We start from the raw sequence: 23,803 nt of genomic DNA, 5'->3' as shown, positions 1-23,803 counted from the left end.
ATACAATGCAGTTTCATCTTTGAGGTTTAGTCAGGTGGAAACTGAGGCAAAGCCTTTCAAAGTTCTGGGGAATGTGATCTGGCAAAAAGGGAAATAATAAAGTAAGAATCCGTTTTACACAAACATTTTTTTATTAGTTCTAGTAATAGAAGTAACGACAGATCTCTACTGAATAAATACATACTGCTTCAGACTAGTTCATCGTTTTACTGTTACTGCTATACTGTTATGACTTGGTAGTTCCTCGACCCATGATTGCTTTCTTTGTGTTCCTCTCTGGTCTCAGCAGGATTATGTAACATTTGGGTCCAAACAGTGCCACCAAGAGACCAAAACTGGAGGCCAGGATGGCAAATACCTCCACTGCATCTGCATATTTGCCCGGGGAGTTGACATAAGCCGGGACAAAGGCCACCCACACAGCACAGAAGATCAGCATGCTGAAAGTGATGAGCTTGGCCTCATTGAAGTTGTCTGGAAGATTCCTCGCCAGAAATGCTAACAGGAAGCTGACGATGGCCAGTAAGCCAATATAGCCCAGTAACACTGCAAAACCAACTTTAGAGCCGACTACACACTCATAAACTATCTTGTCATTGTGGTATTGAGTGTTTTTATGAGGAACTGGTGAGGCAGATACAAGCCAAGCAGTGCAGATTGCTGCCTGAATGAAGGTAAGAGCTAAAACTGTCCCTCTTTGCTGCACAGCACCAAACCACTTCAGACTGGCTCCACCTCCTGGCCTGGAAGCCTTGAACACAGCCAGAACCACCATGGTTTTTACCAGAATACATGAGACAGAAAGCACAAAGCTGATCCCAAATGCTGCATGTCTCAGCTGGCACGTCCACAGCCTGGGACGGCCGATAAACAGCAGCGAACACAGGAAACATAGTTTGAGTGACACCAAAAGCAGAAAACTCAGTTCTGAATTGTTTGCGCGTACCATGGGTGTACTGCGATGATAGGTGAAGATGGCCAGAACAACAGCACAGATAAAGGTTCCCAGCAATGAGGTGGTTGTCAAGCAGATACCTAAAGGTTCTTGATAGGAAAGGAACTCTGTTTTCTTAGGAACACAGTGGTCACGCTGAGGGCTGGACCAGAAGTCCTCTTGACAACTGGTGCACTCCCTGGAGTCTAACAAAAAGGGGAAAATGGTGAGATACATACATACTGTAAATACTATCCTTAAAGTGAAATAGAAATATTGAAATATGAATACACACCAGTTTCATTGCTGATCTTTCCCTCAGAACAAGGAATACAGTCAAAACAGCACTCAGGTTGCCCCTTCTTTCTGGCCATGCGGGTACCTGGAGGACAGCTCTCACTGCACACTGACCGGGGTGGCTGTTAGAAGAAAAATAAATCTGTCATTCTTTAATATGATACACTGCTAAGGTTTACAATACAAAAATGAGAGGTGTCTGAAATAGCAGGAATAACCTCTTTCGATTGAAAGTTCCAGAAGATTTTGTCTTCATCAATTGCAAGTTCTTCACCTTTGGCTGACTCTTTAACTTCGCCCACAGTCTGAACTCTAGTTTTTCCATCAGGAAGCCACAGCCAGTTCACAATATCATATATTGGTAAGGCATCACCATTGTCATCAAATGACACTTGGTCACCAAATGGTGTGGTGAAGTTGACCTTTTCCAAATAATGTAAAAGCTGCAAATGGATAATAGCAATAAAAAATGTTTGAGACACTCCAAAATGTGTTGTTATTTTGTTTAACTGGTTGAATAGAAGTCATTAAATTCACAAAACAAAATGATGTGTTTTCTCATGCTATATTTAGTATTTGATATTTTACTTTTGAAAGAAAATAATTAAATGTAACCGATAATGATCGAAAGATGAAGAATAATTAACATGGTGAAATTATTCCCTAATTCTTCAAACTTCTTTCAGAATCTGCATGTGACCTCTCCCCTACTAAGTGGTTAGACTTTTAATTTACAACCGGCCTGGTTAAGCTTACGGAGGAGAAACAACCAAAATTTAGAACCCATCCTGACCATTTGAGAAGGTTTATTGAAGTACGGGTTAAAGGGTCTAACATTTGTTTTTCATCCCAAAGAATTAGAGAATTGGTGAAGACCTACCAGTAAGACTTTATGAACTGATGATGAGAATCAGATTAAAACTAATTCTGCCATTAAAATGTACATTAATTAATATGCTATGTTTAACTAATCATCTGAAAAGAACTGAAGTTGGTGTTAAGGGTTGGAGCTCTCAAGCAGAATTGGAGAAACTATATGAAGATAGAAAGGAGTTTTAAGTCCTCATCTTCCTCGGTTTCATGGCTCTCTACATTCCTGAGATATATTCACAGTCACACAAACAGACATCCAAAATGAGACTAAATAAAACTGACATCAAACGCAAATGAATATGTACTGCTACTACTATACTAATTGATATGTGATGCTGAGCAAATATATGTTCTAATAACCTGGTATTAACATGCGTCCTGAGTGATCCGATCACAAGAGGACAGCTCTAAGTACAAGTGTGGACGCACTCAAGACATATTGAGGATGCATTGAGATACGATCGCTCAGACCACATTCATAGGGGGTCTGGGCCACATATGGCCACATTCTTTTAGCAGGGTGTACGCAAATGTGTCCTGGGCCACATTAGGACTGCCTACTCATGTAATGTCCCGCTGGGATCCGCGGGGTCTCACTGTGCTCCTCATGTGAATAGACAGGCAGACGCAAGAGTTTGTCTGCCTCGCTGCATGGAAAAGGCTTCTGTGCTCTGCTGTTTTCTGTTGGTACAACTTTATTTTATTCCAATATCTTATTTATAGACTACATATCTACAGACTATCTGACTAGGCACAGGAAGTGCAATATTATCACACTGTCAGAGATGTGTCTATGATTTTGTTCTGTTGCTTTCCATGGAGCTGACACCCGCCCACCCGCTCGCTTGCTCTCATCCCCGGCTCTCTGAAGCTCTGAACCCCGCTGTTGCCTGGCAAAGGCAGCGGTGTTGGTGAAATGGAGGTCCCCTGGGACTGCCGGTAGACAATAACTTTTCATTTTGATGTTAATAAAATGTACCAGATATCACAAATATGTAAAATATTACTACTGACATTCCTGTAATATTACGCCACAACGTGTGCTGTATGTGTATGTGTTTACTACGTGTTCATTAGCATATAGAGTGGGGAATTGAGATATGATCACAAGTGGGCACTGGAGACGCATGTAGAGACGCATTTTAATGCCAGGTGTGAACAGACGTGCTTAAAGCTGTCCACTTGTGATCGGATCACTCAAGACGCATGTTTATGCCACGTCTGAAAAGGGCCACAGAGATAGCAGCCTTTCTGTTTCATAGTGACCCTTCCCTCTTCTCTGTTGCTTGGTTAATTATTTTTTAATTCAATTGATCAGGTTTTATTCAGTGGTTTATATCACATTGGTGTATGGTACCATTCTGCAGCAGATGAAGTCCAGATGTCAAATAGGGAAGAATTAATTACTTGAATCAAATTAGTATTAATCCTGAAAAAGAAATTTAAATACAGAATCAAAGAGTCTTTTGTTCTGCTCCTGCCTCCCCGCCTGTGTTGTTTTGCTCTACATGAACTCTGATGGCTCCCCCTGCCGGCCAGAGAAGGGGGGGAGAGGGCCTCTCGCCCGTCTTGAGGTCCGGATGCCCACCGGCGGTCCAACACCTCACGACATGCTGAGTTTGACATCCAGCCAATCTAAAAAGAGAACCTGAAGAAGTCTCTTCTACACCTCTTTGAACATGCTCCAACTATGGCTAAAAGAACACTGAATCCTGCAAGCCAGATAATCTCTTTCGCTGCTATGCCTCTCTGCCCTGATTGCTGAACTGTCAGCTGCTGAGACATGAAGTGCACTGCAGTTTGGTTCCAGCCATTGTGAGGAAAAGAGACTTTAAAAAGAAAAGACTTGAAATAGAGGACATTTTGAACTGACAATGATGTCAGGAGACCACTCCAGATACGAGAGGGGGAGTTGAAGAAATGCCACAGAGACCCACTATATCAGAGATGGAGTGATGGAGATGGAAAAAAAATATTCATGCCGAGTCACACCGAGGAAACGACTCAAGATGATGGAGAGAAACGACTCAAGCCGAGTTCACCCAAAATGCCGAGGTCAGACAGAACCTATTACCACCCCAAAAAGCACAACTTCCCACCTACTCATCTGAATGTGATATAAATACATTTTCAGATGTTAAAGAGTTTGATGATTAGACTACTAAACAAATGTAGAGTTAATTAATAAATAAGTTTTGTTTAAGAAGTTAGTAGTTAATAGAATAATAGAGGAATCCATCAATAAGCTTTAACCCTAAATTAGGCTCATCCCTAAATTTAGAATATGAAAATGTTTCACAATCTTCCCTGGTGCTTCTTACACTCTCAACTGCTGAAGGGTGCATTTATTCCAAAAATAAATTGAATTAATAGGCAAACATCTAATGACAATCTCAATCAGAGGGATATTAGTCACTAAATTCACCTGGTCACATTTGATTAGTTTCTATCCAGAAAGGTTCATCGTTGTATTCACTGTATTCCTTAATTTATCCTTTATTGAATTTATTCCTTTTTCTTTTGTTTTATCATTTATTCAATTATCCTCTGTTAGTAGTTAAGTCATGTTGTTGGTTAAATAAACATTTAATTTATAAAGAACTTGGTTATTTGATCTGTGTGTATATAAACCAGCTGTTCATAATGCCCAAGAACTTCGTAGCATCCCTGAGATTAGGAGACTCAATTGATTAATATCACATTTTTAACTTTTCACAGTTTTTACAAACTTGGGTGGCACCTGGTTGAATTCTGACAGAAAAAATAATTGTGTGTGATATCTGAAGCTGAGTGCCATCACTCCCCTTCAACTTTTACAACAAGTCATATGTTTATAATTAATAATTTTGATTTATTAATTAAATATACATATTTTGATATTAATTAATGATTGATTATTAATCTGCTCCATGCAATAATGCTACAGAAATCACCAGCTTACCAATGTCATTTTTTTTTTTTTTTTAAATGTGCCTTTTTTCACAATGTTCTATACTCACAAAACAAAATTCAGCAAGTAATTCAGGGTGTAGCAGTTGTTTTAAAAAACATAAACAGGTGAAGAATAAACGGATTTCTCACCTGCCATGGCTCCAGTCTTTGCAAACTGGCACAGCTGTGCATGCTGAAGGGCCCTCTCCCTGGCACACAGCGCAGCAGGTCATCGAGGGCATATGCCAGAGCATATACAGCCTTGAAAACATTGTATTCAGGCCTGAGGATAGAAAGATCTAAAAACTTAGTCTCCACACTTTCAATATCTTCCTGTCCAGTGCATAGTGCTCCCTCAGCTTCAACCCAACCTGCTGGATCAAATTTACACTGAAACGTGTATTCCCAAAATTGTCTCACCTGAAATAAATTTAAAAAGTCAGTATCGACAGAGATAACAGTATAATTATTTATCATATAGTCATATTTATATTATTATATAATTTAGATCAATTTGTAAGTTTAAACTCTTACCATGCTATTTCCATAGCTGTTGTTGTAGTGTAGGTCAGGACGTATTCTTAACAGGAAATCCCTGAGTCCTGGTATTTCTCCTCGACGAATGGCAATGCCCAGTGTGCCACCCAGGTATGGCATGAGGTGGGGGGTCTGGAGCACAGTAGCTGCTGTCCAGGCTTCACTTGCTATCCACTGCCGGCCAGTCACATTCTGCCTCACCACCTATGCATTGCATATTGTAAAATATATATGTTTCAGACTTATATTTCAGATTTTTAGTGTGTTTTGTCCTCTGTCTGTCAAAACACACTAAAAAGTCCTCTGTCTGTCATTTTTAAAAGCCATAAGCACATATGTGAAAAAGTGATTAAGTGCCGTCACATTTGTTTTAATTCACAGATTTCTAAATTATACAATATTTTAATCCCAACCTCTTCCATTAGATCAGTCATGTGCATCTCATGTGCAAACACCATGACCACATAAGCTGTTGATGTCTTTATCAAATGTACTATCCTCTTGAGTTCACTTGGATCACTGTCCCAGGGCAAAACTTCTGAGTAGGCCAGACAACCTCCACCAGATTGTTTCAGATCAGATTGAAAGGATCGGGCAACGTGGAGTCCATAGTCATCATCACTGACCAAAAGGCCCACCCAAGTCCAGCCAAAGTGTTTTAGAATCTGAATCATAGCACGCACCTAAGTGCATATATTTGGGGGATTAGTGCACTGGCTATAATGTATACTGCTATTTATTTTGAAATTTATATCAATTATAGATTTACATATGTTTCACAAAGGAATCACATTCAGTTAATCCCATCAAGAGAAAAAAAAGGTTTGTTTCATTAAGGGCAATTTCTATAAGCTTTCTGTATTGCTTGAAACAGACATAGTTTGCAGTTCTCAACTTGGTAATGGTGTTTCACCTGGAAAGCATCACTTGGGATTGTTCTAAAGAAGGATGGAAACCGTTGCCGATCACTCAGACAGGAACATGTGGAAAAATAACTCACCTGTAAAGAAATATAGAGTATAAACTCAAGTTACCCATCTCATGCAAGTCAGACTCACTCAAAAACATTTTCATATTTCAACAATGTATCACTTTTAAAGATTACATTAATTAAAATACAGTACTGTATATGATATAGCAGTAAAGAATATACAAAATAGACAACTTACAATGGGCATTTTGTATAAACCTAGCACATTGGAGGTGGCTATAGAAAATGTTGAGAAGGAATCACCCACAATGCCCAGGACTGGCGTGGTCCCTAAACAGTTCTCTTGAAGCAGAAACTGCTCCTCTTGGCCACTTGCCAGTGATAAGGCACCACTGAGTCCAATAACAAGCGCACCACAGTTATCATAAAGACTGTATCCCAGAGTCACATTAGGTAGCAGATGGGAGTTCTTGTTGATCTCATCAATGGCAAATGCCATGGTCATGGCAAACCTGAAGCCTAGAGTGTCAAAGCTAACACACAAAATGTCACTATTAACCACTAAACAGTAATATGTCACCCTGACAACTGGGTATATATACAATACAACTAAACCTACAATAATAATAATATAATACACTGTTGCAATAATATACTTCAAACAGCTGTTTTTTTAATATTTTAAAAGTATCACTAAAACTGTCATGAAAAGTTTGATTACTCATATTTTATAAGCATTTCACCATAGTGACATTTTCTTCCTTACCATCAATAATCTGGGCAGACAACCTCATTTGCACAGATCCATGCTGTCTGCTGCATGTGTGTGAAACTTACCCTTGGCAGCTTGGTTGTTGTGGCTCTGAGGTAAATGTCCGCTCAGGGAAGACAGAGGTGTAGTGGACCTCAAACAGCCCACCAAGGACCACATCGCCAGGCTTGTGCATTTCATTAAGATGAAACTTTCTCCGTAATTTACAAGATGAGGAAAGAGAGGAGGACACAGAGCATAAAGAGGAGGAAGAAAAAAAGAACAAGGTAAGGCACAAACACAAGAGCAAATATGTGTCAGATAAAGCCCCCATACCTGCCCTCCTCCCTTCACACATGTTTATATTCTTCATACCAGGTTCTTACCTAATTTTATATGCAGGGCAATGCCATCCCCTTTGCATGCTTTACATCATTATTTAATCTTTAACACCACCCATCAGGGCTATGGGGCAGGACATAACATACATATACATTTAACTGTGTTAATATAACATATTAAACATTATTTTTATTATTATGCCATATAAGTAAGTGTTTCATCAAATATGTCTTGAACAATACTAAATATATTTAAGATCAATTTAATGTTTTTCTTTTGTTGTTTTTCTATTGAAAAATGATTTCCCAACTGGGAAAAAACATTTCAGACATTTCTTGGGATTGTAATGAGCTACATGGCATTAATGAGGTGTCAATATTGATTAAGTCCCACTTTCTCAAGTGAACAAGACTTTATTCTTGATACATTTTTTACTTTTATTTTTATTCTCTTATTATTACATATCCAATAATTTAATTGTGTCAGTAAAACGTGATGTATGTACCTTACATTTGTGTACATGTTTGAGAATGTCTTTTTGCAATGCTTAAAGGTGGATTAAGGATCATAGTGTACCAGCCGTAGTTTGTGTTTATGTTAAGACAAAAATAAAGTTTTGAGTGAAATTACTTAACAAATACCAAATGCTTACGAAGTATGGATTTTTGAGGATTTTATTAAGGGTTTGAGAGACTTTTGTATTCTTAAGTTTAGTAGCCCACCAAGGCATTACTGTTTGATCTTTCTAATGAACCACTTACAGAGGCTAGAACTCAAAATGGTGAATAAATGGTATCAATCTTAGAAATAAAAAAGCACTAAATTGCGTTATATGCAGATGATATTTTGTTGTTTCTCTCAAATGCAAAAACTCTAAATATTATGTTGTAAATATTGTAAAATGTTTTAGCTGCTTTTCAGGTTGTAATGTAGGATCAACCTGTATGAGTAATGGTTCTTGGCTTAGACAATGGTATCTCAATTCAAGCTGTCTATTCTATTTGCTTGTCTTATTGAAATATATAAATGTTTCCTTTAATGTGTCAGACAAAATTACTTGTCTTACTTTCCAGAAAGTAGCTTCAAAATGCTTCTTTGTGGGGAAATGTTTGAACAACTATAAGAGTCACATACAATGCAGTTTCATCTTTGAAGTTTAGTCAGGTGGAAACTGAGGCAAAGCCTTTCAAAGTTCTGGGGAATGTGATCAGGCAAAAAGGGAAATAATAAAGTAAGAATCTGTTTTACACAAACATTTCTTTATTGCTTCTAGTAATAGAAGTAACCACAGATCTCTACTCAATAAATACATACTGCTTCAGACTAGTTCATTGTTTTTCTGTTACTGCTATACTGTTATGACTTGGTAGTTCCTCGACCCATGATTGCTTTCTTTGTGTTCCTCTCTGGTCTCAGCAGAATTATGTAACATTTGGGCCCAAACAGTGCCACCAAGAGACCAAAACTGGAGGCCAGGATGGCAAATACCTCCACTGCATCTGCATATTTGCCCGGGGAGTTGACATAAGCCGGTACAAAGGCCACCCACACCGCACAGAAGATCAGCATGCTGAAAGTGATGAGCTTGGCCTCATTGAAGTTGTCTGGAAGATTCCTCGCCAGAAATGCTAACAGGAAGCTGAGAATAGCCAGTAAGCCAATATAGCCCAGTAACACTGCAAAACCAACTGTGGACCCGACTACACACTCATAAACTATCTTGTCATTGTAGTATTGAGTGTTTTTATGAGGAGCTGGTGAGGCAGAGACAAGCCAAGCAGTGCAGATTGCTGCCTGAATAGAAGTAAGAACCATAACTGTCCCCCTCTGCTGCACAGCACCAAACCACTTCAGACTGGCTCCACCTCCTGGCTTGGAGGCTTTGAACACAGCCAGAACCACCATGGTTTTTACCAGAATGCATGAGACACAAAGCACAAAGCTGATCCCAAATGCTGCATGTCTCAGTTGGCAAGTCCACAGCCTGGGACGACCAATAAACAACAGTGAGCAGAGGAAACATAGCTTTAGTGACACCAAGAGCAGGAAACTCAGTTCTGAATTATTGGCGCGTACCATGGGTGTACTGCGATGATAGGTGAAGATGCCCAGGACAACAGCACAGATAACTGTGCCGAACAATGAGGCGGTTGTCAAGCAGATACCTAGAGGCTCATGGTAGGAGAGGAACTCTGTTTTCTTAGGAACACAGTGGTCACGCTTGGGGCTGGACCAGAAATCCTCTGGACAACTGGTGCACTCCATGGAGTCTAAGGAAACAGGGAAACAGTGCATCAATAATATTGTCCCCCCCACCTGTGAACAATGACAGTTACATTGGATGGGCCACCAATGCCAGGAAATGCACTTGTGGGCATGTGGTGGGCATGTGTTTTTTTTCTACATCACCTGGGTACCAAGAAGGGGATTCCTGAATACAAATACAGATTCCATGATATACTGTAACATATAGTTCTAACTTACACGGACTCCGCCCTCTATTGGATTTTATGGGTAATACCCTCCTCCAATCACAAACACACATTCGGCCATTGAAGATTTGCATGAACGTGGGCTTCAAATCATGACGTGCCTACACAAATACATGCAGAACCCACAGCATATAAGGCAGCACACACCGCTGACAACACTTAACAGCGCAATGACACGATGGTACGCTGGTGAGGGTAAGGGAGCATTGGCAGCAAAGAGCACCCATGTCCTGTGCTGCCCTCTCTTCCCCGGTTGCCTCGATGGAGGCATTCCAACAGAAGGCTCCTGCTTGGATCAGAAAGACACGGCAAAGATGACTGTCTAGGGGAGAGAGCATCCCAGACCTCATCTCCAGCTCGGCCCTTTCCATGTCGGCATCCCATGGGCAAGCTTTCAGTTTCTGAAAGGTCTGTTGGCGGAGAGGGCTGAGACAAGATATCTCAGCTTTTTACCTGCCGCCCCACAGCTGATCGCTCGTCCCTTAACACAGTTTTATGAGGAGTGGAGAGGCAACTGCGTGTTAACGGAATGAATGGACAGTACACTCGGTTATTCTCTTTAGTTCTACAGCATTCCTCCTCCGTTCAATGGGCGTTAGGGAGGTGAATCTATCATCCCAGGAAGAGATAGATTACCTATCAGCAGAGATACAGGACCTGTTACAGAAACAGGCTGTGTCTGTCGTCCCCACTCACGACAGACAGAAAGGTTTTTTACTCCATGTACTTCATGGTTCCCAAGAAGATGGGATATTTAAGACCCATTTTGTATGCTGATTATCAAGTTGTTACTTGAACTGCTTCAGCCGGGCAATTGGTTCACCACCATCGACTGTGATACTTTCATGTCAAGGCAGCTCCGAAACACAGGAAATTATTGCATTTATCCTTCTCAGGGGATAGCCTACGAGTACAATAGACTACTGGCCCCCCAACACCTTCAGCAGATGAGACACGGCACAAGGCATAAGGGTTTTCTTCTATCTCAAAGACCTCGTCATTATGGCCAAGTCCAGAAAATGGGCTTTAATCCACACAGTGTAATTGATACACCTAACCAAGTTGGGGTTCAAACTTAGGCTCCTGCCACACCAGCAGGTGGAGTATCTGGGGGATGTGCTTGACACACGGAGGCTGTGGGCCACTCTGTCAGAACACAAATTGATGGTCCCGCAGCAGGCAGTTGGCAAACTGCAGTGGGGTGCAATGGTGACGGTGTTGACCGTTTGGCAGCTGCTGATCATGACGGTTGGCAGTCATGGCACTGGGGTTCATGGCAGCTGCCCATGGGTCTGCTGCACACACAACACCTGTAGAGGTGGTTTGCCAGCCTCCGCTTGGATGCAAAGAAGCACAAGCGGCACTTGGTTACCATTCCCCCCTCAGTAGAGAACAACGTACGTTACTGGGGGTCCCTACAACACCTGTTGAGGGGAATGCCTCTTGGACGAGTGACCTCCTATGTCCCGGTGTTCACGGATGCATCCCTTGCGGGGTGGGACCACAGGGGAGGGGGGTTGGATGGGTATGTGGTGTGTGACGGAGGTACAGGCAGTGTTCTTGGTTCTCCAGCCCTTCAGGCCCCTGATATGGGGTAAGCACGCGTTGTGAGGACAGTCAACCGCACATTGGGGCCTACATCAACTGGCAGGGCAGGTTTCGGTCTGCTGCCCTATGCTCTAGGATGATGGAAAGCCTGTGGTTGTGGGCCTCAGAGGAGGTGGATCTGTTCGCCAGCCGCCGCAACACCCACTGCGCTGTTGGAGAGAATGAGACAGGAGCAATTGTCAGTCATTCTGACTGAAGGGCGACCTTGGGTTATGCATAAATTACTTAGATGATGGCAGCCCAGCCCTGGACAATCCCCCAATTCTGGAGGGCTCTGTCTCAGGAGGCGGGGAAGATACAGCCAACCTCTCCAGGCCTGGCTCCTGAGAGGGACAGGCTGAGGAGGGCTAGACTATCTGCACAGGTTGTGGAGACCACCCAGGTGGTGAGAGTGGGATGCACCTCTGCCTGGCAAAGTGGTTTGGGTTCCAATGGTGGTGTGAGGGAAGGTGGCTAAATCCCCTGTCGTGTGCAGTTTATTCTACCCTCTCCTTTTTGCAGCATTTGATGGATAACAAAACCATTAAAAATCATTATTAAAGTGCATGCAGCAGCCATCTCTTCTTTGGGTATGGTGAGACCACTAAAGCCCTTGTGGTATATTTTCAGGTCTGATGCCGGACTGAGAGGCCCCTAATTGTAAACATATGTGAAAGAAGTAGGGCAAAGGCCAGGGGCTGAAAGATAAACATGTAGGAGATACCTAAGACATGAGTTCATATCTTAGCTCGGTGATTGGAGGGCCTGAACCCGATATAAGGTGGGCGCGGGCCCCCAAGCTGCAGGACTTTCATATTCGACCTGAGGCCTCCGGACTGCTATAGACGTTCGTATGACATGTGTGGCTTGTTTGTAATAAACTCTATTTTACCAGCAAGAACAGTGTCCTCGGAGCATCCTTCATCATCACTTCAACAGCACTGTCGCAGAAAATATACGACACCCTTTCCAAGAAAAGCCTTGCGGGATGGCTTTGTCCATGCAAGCCTATAGGCAGGCGGAATGTGATCCTTCGACTGTGGTCCATGCACATTCTACACGCAGTGTGGCAGTGTGGGGGCTTTGTTCGGCGGGGTGAGTGTCGGAGACATACAGTATGTGCGACGGGATTGTGGCTGACACCAAGTCGGGCTCAACCAGTTGTACCTATAGAGCCCAGTAGAGGATGGAGCCTGTGTGAGTTAGAACAAAGGTTACGGTATTGCAATCCTAGTTCTATAAGCCAAGGTGGAGCCCTCTGTCTAGGGGTCCTGTCGCTCTTATGCCTCTCGCTGAAGAGGGGGGATAGCAGACAGAGTTGTGTGCTGCCTTATATATTGTGGGGTCTGCACATATTTGGGTAGGCATGTCCTGATGGGCTGGCCACGTTTATGCACATTTTCAGTGGGCGAATGCGTGCTCATGATTGGAGGAGAGTATTTTCCAAAGAGTCCAGTAGAGGGCTCTGTCTAAGCTTATGGGACTAGTATTAAAATATTGTAACCTTCATTTGTAATGATACCAACCTCTTTCATTGCTGAACTTTCCCTCAGAACAAGGGACACAGTCAAAACAACACACAGGTTGCCCCTTTTTTCTGGCCATGCGGGTACCTGGTGGACAGCTCTCACTGCACACTGACAGGGGTGACTGTAGGGATTGTAAGAGTTATATCACAGTTATTCTACACAGTTTGATTCTGTTATTGTGTGTCATAAAGACAACAAAAATAAAAAGGAGAAACCTGTTTGGAGTCAAAGTTCCAGAAGATTTTTTCTTCATCAAGTGTCAGATCTTCACCTTTAGAGGCCGACTTCATTACAACCCCCACACTCTGAACTTTTGTTCTTCCATCAGGGAGCCACAGCCAGTTCATGATATCATATATTGGTAAGGCATCACCATTCTCATCAAATGACACTTGGTCACCAAATGGTGTGGTGAAGTTGACCTTTTCCAAGTAAAACATGAGCTACAAAGGGTTGCAATACAGACTAAATATATATCCAGTAACACCTCAAGATGCAGCAGCTGTTTTCAAAAATTAAACAGGTGGAGTGTAAGCTGATATCCCACCTGCCATGGCTCCAATGTTTGCAAAGTGGCACAGCTGTGTCCGCTGAAAGGCCCGCTCCCTGGCTGGCACTGCAACATGTCATCAAGGGCATACGCCAGAGCATACACAGCCTTGTAAATATTGTACTCAGGCCTCAGATTAGACACATCCAGAAACTCAGTCTCCTCGCTCTCTAGATCTTCCTGTCCTGTACATAGATCTTCACCAGCCTCCACCCAACCTGCTGGAGGTGGTGCAAATCTACACTGAAATGTGTATTCCCAAAACTGCCTCACCTGAAATTAATTTAAAATGAAAGTATTTCAAAGTCTTAACAGGAATATACAATATTATTATTGTCATCACAGATCTATCATGACAATCTTACCATGCTATGTCCATAATTATTGTCATGTAGGTCAGGACGTATTCTTAACAGAAAATCCCTGAGTCCTGGTATTTCTCCTCGGCGGATGGCAATGCCCAGTGTGCCACCCAGGTATGGCATGAGGCGGGGGGTTTGGAGCACAGCAGCTGCTGTCCAGGCTTCACTGGCCATCCACTGAAGGCCTGTCACATTCTGCCTCACCACCTGTTCATTGCATTTTATTAATAGATTTTATTAAGACTGATATAGAACAAATATAGTATATTTTTTTATGAATAAATCACAATTTAAAACAAAAAAAGAAACAGAATCATCTAAGATAGATAGATAAATACCTCTTCCATGAGTTGAATCATGTGGATCTGGTGTGCAAACACAATGACCACACGAGCTGTTGATTTCTTCATCACTTCCACAATTCTCTTCAGTTCAGCTGGGTTTTCACCCCAGGGCAAAATCTCAGAGTAGGCCAGACAACCTCCACCAGACTGAGTCAAGTCTGACTGAAAGGATCGGGCAACATGGAGTCCATAGTCATCATCACTGACCAGCAGACCTACCCATGTCCAGCCAAAGCGTTTTAGAATCTGAATCATAGCACGCACCTAATTGAAAAGAGAGCGGAGGGATTATGCACAGTTTAGAATAATCTTTCAATGGAAACTAACAAATTTAAGTCTTAAAATACAATTTAAGTTAATTGATCCCATTATACTCTTTCTCCTGAATCCATATAGTTATCAATGATGCACAAAGCAAATACTTTTCTTTACAAAACAAAAGTTGTTTGATCAGCGGAACATTTTTTAAAGCTCACTACATTTCATGTAAAACATATTTTGCTGTTGTTATCTCTAGAACACAGTTTCACCTGGAAAGCATCACTTGGGATTGTTCTGAAGAAGGATGGAAACCTTTGCCTATCACTGAGGCAGGAGCATGTGGCAAAGTAACTCACCTATAAAGAAACATACAGAATGCACACAGGTTTTACATCTCATGCAAACCAGTAAAACCATTCACTTGATTTCACCTTTTAACAATTCACCATTTTAAAGTCTAAATGAAAATGATCAGCTCTGACCAAATATAGGTTTGTTGGAGAAGCCTGAGCTGAGATTTAATGTATATCTCCTATTCTATCATTTTAAAGTGTGAAACACATTTCAATATGGCACCTGAAAAACACAGCTACAGTAAGACTGAAGAAAAGCAACTTACAATGGGCAATTTGAATAAACCAAGAACATCAGAGGTAGCGATAGAAAATGTTGAGAAGGAATCACCCACAATCCCGAGGACTGGGGGGGTCCCCAAACAGTTCTCCTGAAGCAGAAACAGCTCCTCTCTACCACTGGCCAATAACAATGCAGCACTGAATCCAATTACAAGAGTGGCACAGTTGTCATACAGGCTGTATCCCAGAGTCACATTAGGTAGCAGGTTGGAGTTTTTGTTGATTTCATCGATGGCAAAGGCCATGGTCATGGCATGCCTGAACCCTGGAGGGTCAAAACTAACACACAAAATGTCATGATAAAGCACTAAAAAGCAATACATTATTCATAATCATCGATGCATGTTGTCTGCTACATGTGTGAAACTTACCCTTGGCAGCTGAGCTGATTTGGTTCTGAGGTGAACGTCAACTCAGGGAAGACAGAAGTGTAGTGGACCTCAAACAGCCCACCCAGAACCACATCACCAGGTTTGTGCATCCCATTTAGATTAAACTGTCTCCTTAATGTACAAGGTGACAAAAGAGAGGAAGACTCTGACAAGAAAAAGTAGGAAGAAAACAAAATCAAAATCAGGTAGACATACAACAACAAAAATGTGTCTATAAATGCCCCCATAATTGCCCACTTCTCTACACCCCTGTTTCTGAGCTTCATGCACGGTTACTTAATTTTATATATGCAGGGTTATGCCATCTCCTTTGGTTGTTTTCATCATAGTTTCACACCACCCATCAGGGCAGAGTCGTGTGGGGGCAGGGCATACACATGCCTTGCATCATTTATGTTCTGTTAATTAATTTAATGTTTGAGGTCTTAATTATTTTGTTATTGTGACATTGGAGCTCATCTTGACTTCTGTCTCTCAAACACAAAGAATTATGTTGAAAGGAATGACTAATAAATCTTTTTTTTTTAACCTCAAATATACATCAAGGGGAAAACTACTACAGTGGAGATGAAAGATAAACAGGAGCAAATCAATACAGCAAAAGCAGCAATTATGTTTACACTATGAGTAATATTGAAAATTGTGACAATATTATGTTAGTTGTATTACCATATTATATATGGGGGTTGGACCTGCTGGTGGTGTGTGACCTCTGACTGAGGACCGACACATCAGCCTCCTCGAGCTTCAGGCAGTGTTCTTCGTCCTCGAGCATTTAAGGCTCCTCATATGAGGGAAGAACGTGATGGTGAGGACCAACAACCACACCACAGTGGCTTATATCAACAGGCAGGACGGAGTTCGGCTTACTGCTGTTAGGGATGGCAGAGAATCTGCGGTTGTAGGCCTCAGAGAACCTGTTGTTTCTGAAGGCTCTCCATATTCCGGGACCAGAAAATACGGGAGCTGATCTCATGTCGAGAGAATCCCCTGTTGGAGAGAGTGAGGCAGAAGCAGATGTCGGTCACTCTTGGAGCCCCGGGTCACCGCACGGCGCCATGTTATGTAGAACTGACTCAGATGTTGGCGGCCCAGCCCTGGACCATCCCCCAGTTCCAGGGGGCTCTGTCCCAGGAGGTGGGGTCAATAGGCACACTGCCCACTCTGTGCCATCCTCTCCAGGCTTGGCTCCTGAGAGGGGCAGGCTGAGGAGGGCTTGACTGTCTGTACAGGTTGTGCAGACCATTCAGGTATTAAGAGCTGGATCCACCATTGCCAGTCAAAGTTGCCAGAGTTCCAACGCTGGTGCGAGGGAAGGAGGCCAGATACCCTGTCCTTTTTAGTTGGGTCTATTTTCTCCTCTCTTTGCAATGTTTGGTGGATAGAGAGCTGTCTCATGTCACTGTTTAAGTGTATGCGGCAGCCATTTCTTCCTGCCACGAGGGTTTTGGCGACAGATCGGTCTTTTGCCAATCTCTCATCGATGAAGGGTCCTTTTGAGCCTCTGGAATGCTCCTCTTTAAAGGTTTTGTCATTCAAGACAGCCTGGCTAAGAGCTAAGAGAGTGTGTGAACTAACTGACCTGTCGGTGCACCCCAGTTGCTTGCTGCTTCGTGGTGACCGCAGAGGGGCTACCCTCAGGCAAAATCCCTCCTTTGTTCCCAAGAACTTAAGGAGTTCAGGGAGGCAAAGTTGCTTCTGATTTGCCCAGTTTGAGCATTGGCATGTTATGTTGACCGCACGGCCCTCCATCAGACGCACTGAACAGCTGCTAGTGTGCTTCGGGTATGGTGTGACCAGTAAAGCCCCATCAAGCAATGGCTTTGTGAGTGCATCTCCCAAGCCTATAGGCAGGCGGGAAGAGACCCTCCCACTGTGGTCCGCGCACAGTCTACACAGAGGGTCAGTGTCAGCGGCCTTGTTAAGTGGGGTCAGTGTCAAGTACATATGTACGGCGCCGTTGTGGTTGTTGTACTGTCCATTCATATGGTGCTATGGCTTGGACATGTCAGGTCCTTTTTTTCAGGGAGTGTGCTCGCTGGAACAACACAGTACTGGTGAAAAGGGTGGGATGTGTGTAAGTTGTGCTGCACCTGACTCCCCTCTGGGTATATTATACCTACATGTTCCCGTGCTCCAAAGGGAATGAGGCATGCAGGGTCTCTATGCTTGTCTTTTTTATCCCTGCAGGGTTAGGCCATGGCTTTACCCAGTTCAGTTGCATACTACCTAGGTAAATGGAGGAGAGCATTGTCCATAGAATCCAGTAGTGGGCTCCCCCTGTGCTTCTAGAACTAGAGTTACAATATTGTAACCGTCATCATGCATAATTTGAATATCAAAATGTAACGATTGTCTTATTGATTTTTCACTGCTTTTTGAAAGGCGTGTCACTGACAGCAGTTGCCTAGAACAAACTCCTGACTCCCGCATCTCATTAATGAGAAGAAATATTTTACAATCTCTTTAATATATATCGCAATGGCATATGACAGTTTTTGGGCTGTGCTGAACATTCGTTAGGAGAAGGGGAATGTTGGAAATCATATCACACCTATCTGTTACCACTCTGAAAAGACATTTGTTGACTTTAGATTGTAACATTTATATTTATTTAACATTATTTTTTTACGGTGGAAATTCTTGTTTATAATCAGGCATGGGCCCAAAACTGCTGCCGTGGCTCGGACTCGGGTCGGTCTTGGACAGAAATAAAAGGGGTTCATATAGGGTCGGGGCCGGATTTTTTGGGCCCGATCATAGCTTTAGTTAGTGTTCTGTTTTGCTGTCAAGGATGTGGTTTATGTTATTGTTGTGTTGATTTAACTGGGCTTGAATCTGCACATGCGCTTCCTATGCGCTTCCTATCCACTGACCAATGGGCAATCCTACAACCTAACCATTCATCCTTCCGGACCATCAATTCTAGCATCAACCATTATGAAATAGAATTTAGGAGTGAAGACTTGCACATCTCCTTGTCATTACCATGTTGTATGTTTACTTTACAATTGATTAGCATTAAGTCAGCTGCTTAGCGGTCAAGTGTTAGAGTAATATTAATAACTTTGTTATAATGTTAACATTGTTAAAAGTTACTTTTGAAGTTACTTTAAATTAAAACAATGTTTGCTAGAACTTCTGTTTAGCTTACAGATCAATGCTTATGAGAGAACAATAACTTTTACTTAGAACTCAGCTGGTCCATTACTTGGTAGCTAACAGTAAAGATACCTATCTGTAGTTGACTAACTTTTTGTAGTTTTAGTGGAACCATATGTAAAAAAAGAAATCTATCATCTACTCAAACCGATGTGTGGAAAGTGATGCCAGCCTCCATGGTCTCTTTGGTTCTTTTGGTAAAGTAGTTAGGTGCTGAACAGCCGACAAACAGTTGCTGCCCATATGTCGCGATTGTTAACAATACCCGGGTAAGATGGCGAACGTTTATCCCTTGAGTTACTGTTTGATGTAATTTGCATCTAGCGTTTTATCTCTTTGAGTACTACCTCACAGAGGCAGCCATTTTTATTTATTTCAAATCCCAGCAAAGAGTAAATAACCAGACAAAAAGGAAATAATTATAATAGATTCAGTTCTTCATTAACAGTTTTATTCCATTCCATTTTGTCCTGCTTTTTTCTTTCATGTAAAGAAAGTTTTAAAAGTAAAAACCTACTTTTAGGCTCTTAAATTGATGTAAAATACAGACAGTATCATAAGTGCTGCTTTATGTCTTCATAGTTTCTCGACCCATGATTGCTTTCTTTGTGTTCCTCTCTGGTCTCAGCAGGATTATGTAACATTTGGGTACAAAAAGTGCCACCAAGAGACCAAAACTGGAGGCCAGGATGGCAAATACCTCCACTGCATCGGCATATTTTCCCGGCGAGTTGACATAAGCAGGGACAAAAGCTACCCACACAGCACAGAAGATCAGCATGCTGAAAGTGATGAGCTTGGCCTCATTGAAGTTGTCTGGAAGATTCCTCGCCAGAAATGCTAACAGGAAGCTGAGAATAGCCAGTAAGCCAATATAGCCCAGTAACACTGCAAAACCAACCGTGGACCCGACTACACACTCATAAACTATCTTGTCATTGTAGTATTGCATGTTTTTATGAGGAGCTGGTGAAGCAGAGACAATCCAAGCAGTGCAGATTGCTGCCTGAATAGAAGTAAGAACCATAACTGTTCCTCTCTGCTGCACAGCACCAAACCACTTCAGACTGGCTCCACCTCCTGGCTTGGAGGCCTTGAATACAGCCAGAACCACCATGGTTTTCACCAAAATACATGAGACAGAAAGCACAAAGCTGATTCCAAATGCTGCATGTCTCAGCTGGCATGTCCACAGCTTCGGACGGCCAATGAACAACAGTGAGCAGAGAAAACATAATTTAAGTGACATCAAGAGCAAGAAACTCAGCTCTGAATTGTTGGCGCGGACCATGGGTGTACTGCGATGATAGATGAAGATTCCCAGGACAAGAGCACAGATAAATGTGCCCAGCAATGAGGTGGTTGTCAAACAGATACCTAGAAGCTCATGATAGGAAAGGAACTCTGTTTTCTTAGGAACACAGTGGTCACGCTGGGGGCTGGACCAGAAGTCTTCTGGACAACTGGTGCACTCCATGGAGTCTAAGAAAACAGGGGAACCGAGCATCAAGGTCATTGTCCCTCCCACCAGTGAACACAGACAGTTAAGTTGGATGTGCATGTGCTTTTTTGTCTACATCACCTGGGTAACAAGAATGGGATACAGATTAATTTAACATTTAGTTTTATAATGATACCAACCTGTGTCATTGCTGAACTTGCCCTCAGAACAAGGGACACAGTTGAAACAGCAAACAGGTTGCCCCTTTTTTCTGGCCATGCGGGTACCTGGAAGACAGCTGTCACTGCATACTGACAGGGGTGGCTGTAGGGATTGTAAGAGTTATATAACAGTAATTCTACACTGCTTGATTCTGTTATCATGTGTCATACAGTGCTAAGGTAAAAACAACAATAAAAAGCAGAAACCTGTTTGATGTCAAAGTTCCAGAAGATTTTGTCTTCATCAAGTATGAGTTCTTCACCTTTCAAGGCCGACTTCTTAACAACCCCCACACTCTGAACTTTTGTTCTTCCATCAGGGAGCCAAAGCCAGTTCATGATATCATATATTGGTAAGGCATCACCATTATCATCAAATGACACTTCATCACCAAATGGTGTGGTAAAGTTGACATTTTCCAAGTAATACATAAGCTACAAAGGGGTACAATATAGATAAATATTGTAACAAGGATACTTGAAATAAATGTACTGTTGTTGATTGTGCATAGGCTTTCAGATGTTCTGTGTGATAGATTGTGGATTTAGTCATGCTAGCTTTCAAATATAGTGCCCTAAAAAATATAAGCTCTCTGAATGTAATTATTATTTAATTAATTTTTGTTACAAGAAATAAAGGGAATGTTATTTTGCAACTTCTAGGATTAAATATTTTCTTTTCTACTTGACAATCAGGATATTATACTGATGCCGTAGTTAATAAATCATTCTTTACAAAGAAAATATTTCAGTAACACTTCAAGATGCACCAGCTGTTTTCGAAAACTAAAGAGGTGGAGTGTAAACTGATATCCCACCTGCCATGGCTCCAGTGTTTGCAAAGTGGCACAGCTGTGTCCGCTGAAAGGCCCTCTCCCTGGCTGGCACTGCAACATGTCATCAAGGGCATACGCCAGAGCATACACAGCCTTGTAAATATTGTACTCAGGCCTCAGATTAGACACATCCAGAAACTCAGTCTCCACACTCTCTAGATCTTCGTGTCCTGTACATAGATCTCCACCAGCTTCCACCCAACCAGCTGGAGGTGGTGCAAATCTACACTGAAATATGTATTCCCAAAACTGCCTCACCTGAAATGTATTTAAAAAAAACCTTAACAGAAAAAACAACATTATCATTGTAATAATTACTGATCTGATTGTACTGTAACAATCTCACCATGCTATGTCCATAATTATTGTCATGTAGGTCGGGACGTATTCTTAACAGAAAATCCCTGAACCCTGATATTTCCCCTCGGCGGATGGCAATGCCCAGTGTACCACCCAGGTACGGCATGAGGCGGGGGGTTTGGAGCACAGGAGCTGCAGTCCAGGCTTCACTGGCCATCCACTGAAGGCCTGTCACATTCTGCCTCACCACCTGATCATTGTGTTTCATTAAATACAGTATATTTCTTTCAGACTGACATAGAACAAATAGAGTCTACTTTGTAGGACTGAATCACAATATAAAACAACAAATTTCAATAGAAAAATTATAAGACAGATATATAGACAGATACCTCTTCCATGAGTTGAATCATGTGGATCCGATGTGCGAACACAATGACCACACGAGCTGTTGATTCTTTCATCACATCCACAATCCTTTTTAGTTCAGCTGTTTTTTCACCCCAGGGCAAAATCTCTGAGTAGGACAGACAACCTCCACCAGACTGAGTCAAGTCTGACTGAAAGGATCGGGCAACATGGAGTCCATAGTCATCATCACTGACCAGCAGACCTACCCATGTCCAGCCAAAGCGTTTTAAAATCTGAATCATAGCACGCACCTAATTGAATACAGAGTTGAGAAAAATTCAAGTTAATTGATCCCATTGTGCTCCTCCTCCTGAATCAATATAGTTATCAATGATGCACAAAGCAAATGCAGTACTTATTTGTTTGATTGCCAGAACATGTTTTAAAGTTCACTACACTTCATGTGAAACACATTTTGCAATTGTTATCACTAGAACAGAGTTTCACCTGGAAAGCATCACTTGGGATTGTTCTGAAAAAGGATGGAAACCTTTGCCTATCACTGAGGCAGGAGCATGTGGCAAAGTAACTCACCTATAAAGAAACATACAGAATGCACACAGGTTTTACTTATCATGCAAATCAGTAGAATCATTCACATGATTTCACCTATTGAACAATTTACCATTTTAAAGTCTAAATGAAAATGATCACCTTTTACCAAATAAAAAGAAAAGCTGGAGCTGAGATGTATATCTCCTATGCTATCATTTGAAATTTTGAAATACATTCAAGTGTGGCACATAAATAGCAGAGCTAAGACCTACAAAAGTAAACTTACAATGGGCAATTTGAATAAACCTAGCACATCAGAGGTGGCGATAGAAGATGTTGAGATGGAATCACCCACAATCCCGAGGACTGGAGGGGTCCCCAAACAGTTCTCCTGGAGCAGAAACTGCTCCTCTCGACCACTGGCCAATAACAATGCAGCACTGAATCCAATTACAAGAGTGGCACAGTTGTCATACAGGCTGTATCCCAGAGTCACATTAGGTAGCAGGTTGGAGTTTTTGTTGATCTCATTAATAGCAAAGGCCATGGTCATGGCATGCCTGAACCCTGGAGGGTCAAAACTAACACATGAAATCTCACGATTAACCACTAAAAAGTAATACATTATTTATAATCATCGACACATGTTGTCTGCTATATATTTGTGAAACTTACCCTTGGCAGCTGAGCTGTTTTGGTTCTGAGGTGAATGTCAGCTCAGGGAAGACAGAAGTGTAGTGGACCTCAAACAGCCCACCAAGAACCACATCACCAGGTTTGTGCATCCCATTGAGATAAAACTGTCTCCTTAATTTACAAGATGAGAAAAGAGAGGAAGACTCTGACAAGAAAAAGGAGGACAAGAACAAAATCAACATCAGGTAGACATACAACAACAAAAATGTTTCTATAAATGCCCCCATAACTGTCCTCCTCCCAACACCCCTGTTTCTGAGCTTCATGCAAGGTTACTTAATTTTATATATGCAGGGTTATGTCATCTCCTTTGGTTGTTTTCATCATAATTTTACACCACCCATCAGGGCACAGACAGTTGTGTGGGGGCAGGGCATACACAGAATGCCATGATTGCATCATTTATGTTCTGTTAATTACTTCAATGTTTGAGGTCTTAATTATTTTGTTATTGTGAAATCGGAGCTTATCTTGACTTTCTGTATCTCAAACA

The 23,803-nt window shown here is 42.0% G+C and overlaps 3 protein-coding genes across 3 annotated transcripts; all 3 read right to left on the bottom strand.

Annotated features, from left to right (window-relative positions):
- Positions 1–226: 226 nt before the first annotated feature.
- On the bottom strand, positions 227–7,552 carry LOC141770951 (extracellular calcium-sensing receptor-like). The gene is made up of 9 exons (XM_074640803.1): positions 7,341–7,552; positions 6,742–7,036; positions 6,486–6,572; positions 5,986–6,255; positions 5,570–5,776; positions 5,186–5,455; positions 1,450–1,674; positions 1,230–1,353; positions 227–1,140 (listed from the first exon to the last, which is right to left on the bottom strand). Exons 1-9 carry the CDS (start codon positions 7,448–7,450, stop codon positions 227–229), a joined length of 2,502 nt encoding a protein of 833 aa, XP_074496904.1. The 5' UTR covers positions 7,451–7,552.
- A 1,400-nt stretch (positions 7,553–8,952) lies between these two features.
- LOC141770789 (extracellular calcium-sensing receptor-like) lies at positions 8,953–15,949 on the bottom strand. Its single transcript, XM_074640634.1, has 9 exons — positions 15,728–15,949; positions 15,341–15,635; positions 14,991–15,077; positions 14,455–14,724; positions 14,120–14,323; positions 13,752–14,027; positions 13,420–13,647; positions 13,202–13,325; positions 8,953–9,866 (listed from the first exon to the last, which is right to left on the bottom strand). The coding sequence occupies exons 1-9, from the start codon at positions 15,835–15,837 to the stop codon at positions 8,953–8,955; spliced, it is 2,508 nt and encodes an 835-aa protein (XP_074496735.1). The 5' UTR covers positions 15,838–15,949.
- Positions 15,950–19,478: 3,529 nt separating this feature from the next.
- LOC141770787 (extracellular calcium-sensing receptor-like) lies at positions 19,479–23,414 on the bottom strand. Its single transcript, XM_074640633.1, has 9 exons — positions 23,290–23,414; positions 22,901–23,195; positions 22,567–22,653; positions 22,101–22,370; positions 21,755–21,958; positions 21,391–21,666; positions 20,780–21,007; positions 20,552–20,675; positions 19,479–20,392 (listed from the first exon to the last, which is right to left on the bottom strand). Exons 1-9 carry the CDS (start codon positions 23,397–23,399, stop codon positions 19,479–19,481), a joined length of 2,508 nt encoding a protein of 835 aa, XP_074496734.1. The 5' UTR covers positions 23,400–23,414.
- Positions 23,415–23,803: the final 389 nt, after the last annotated feature.

The sequence above is a fragment of the Sebastes fasciatus genome, chromosome 7 (genome assembly GCF_043250625.1).
Source record: "Sebastes fasciatus isolate fSebFas1 chromosome 7, fSebFas1.pri, whole genome shotgun sequence".
In the NCBI taxonomy this organism is placed as follows: Eukaryota; Metazoa; Chordata; class Actinopteri; order Perciformes; family Sebastidae; genus Sebastes; species Sebastes fasciatus.
The sequence above is the reverse complement of the archived record's forward strand: the minus strand, read 5'-3'. Positions and strand labels throughout refer to the sequence as shown.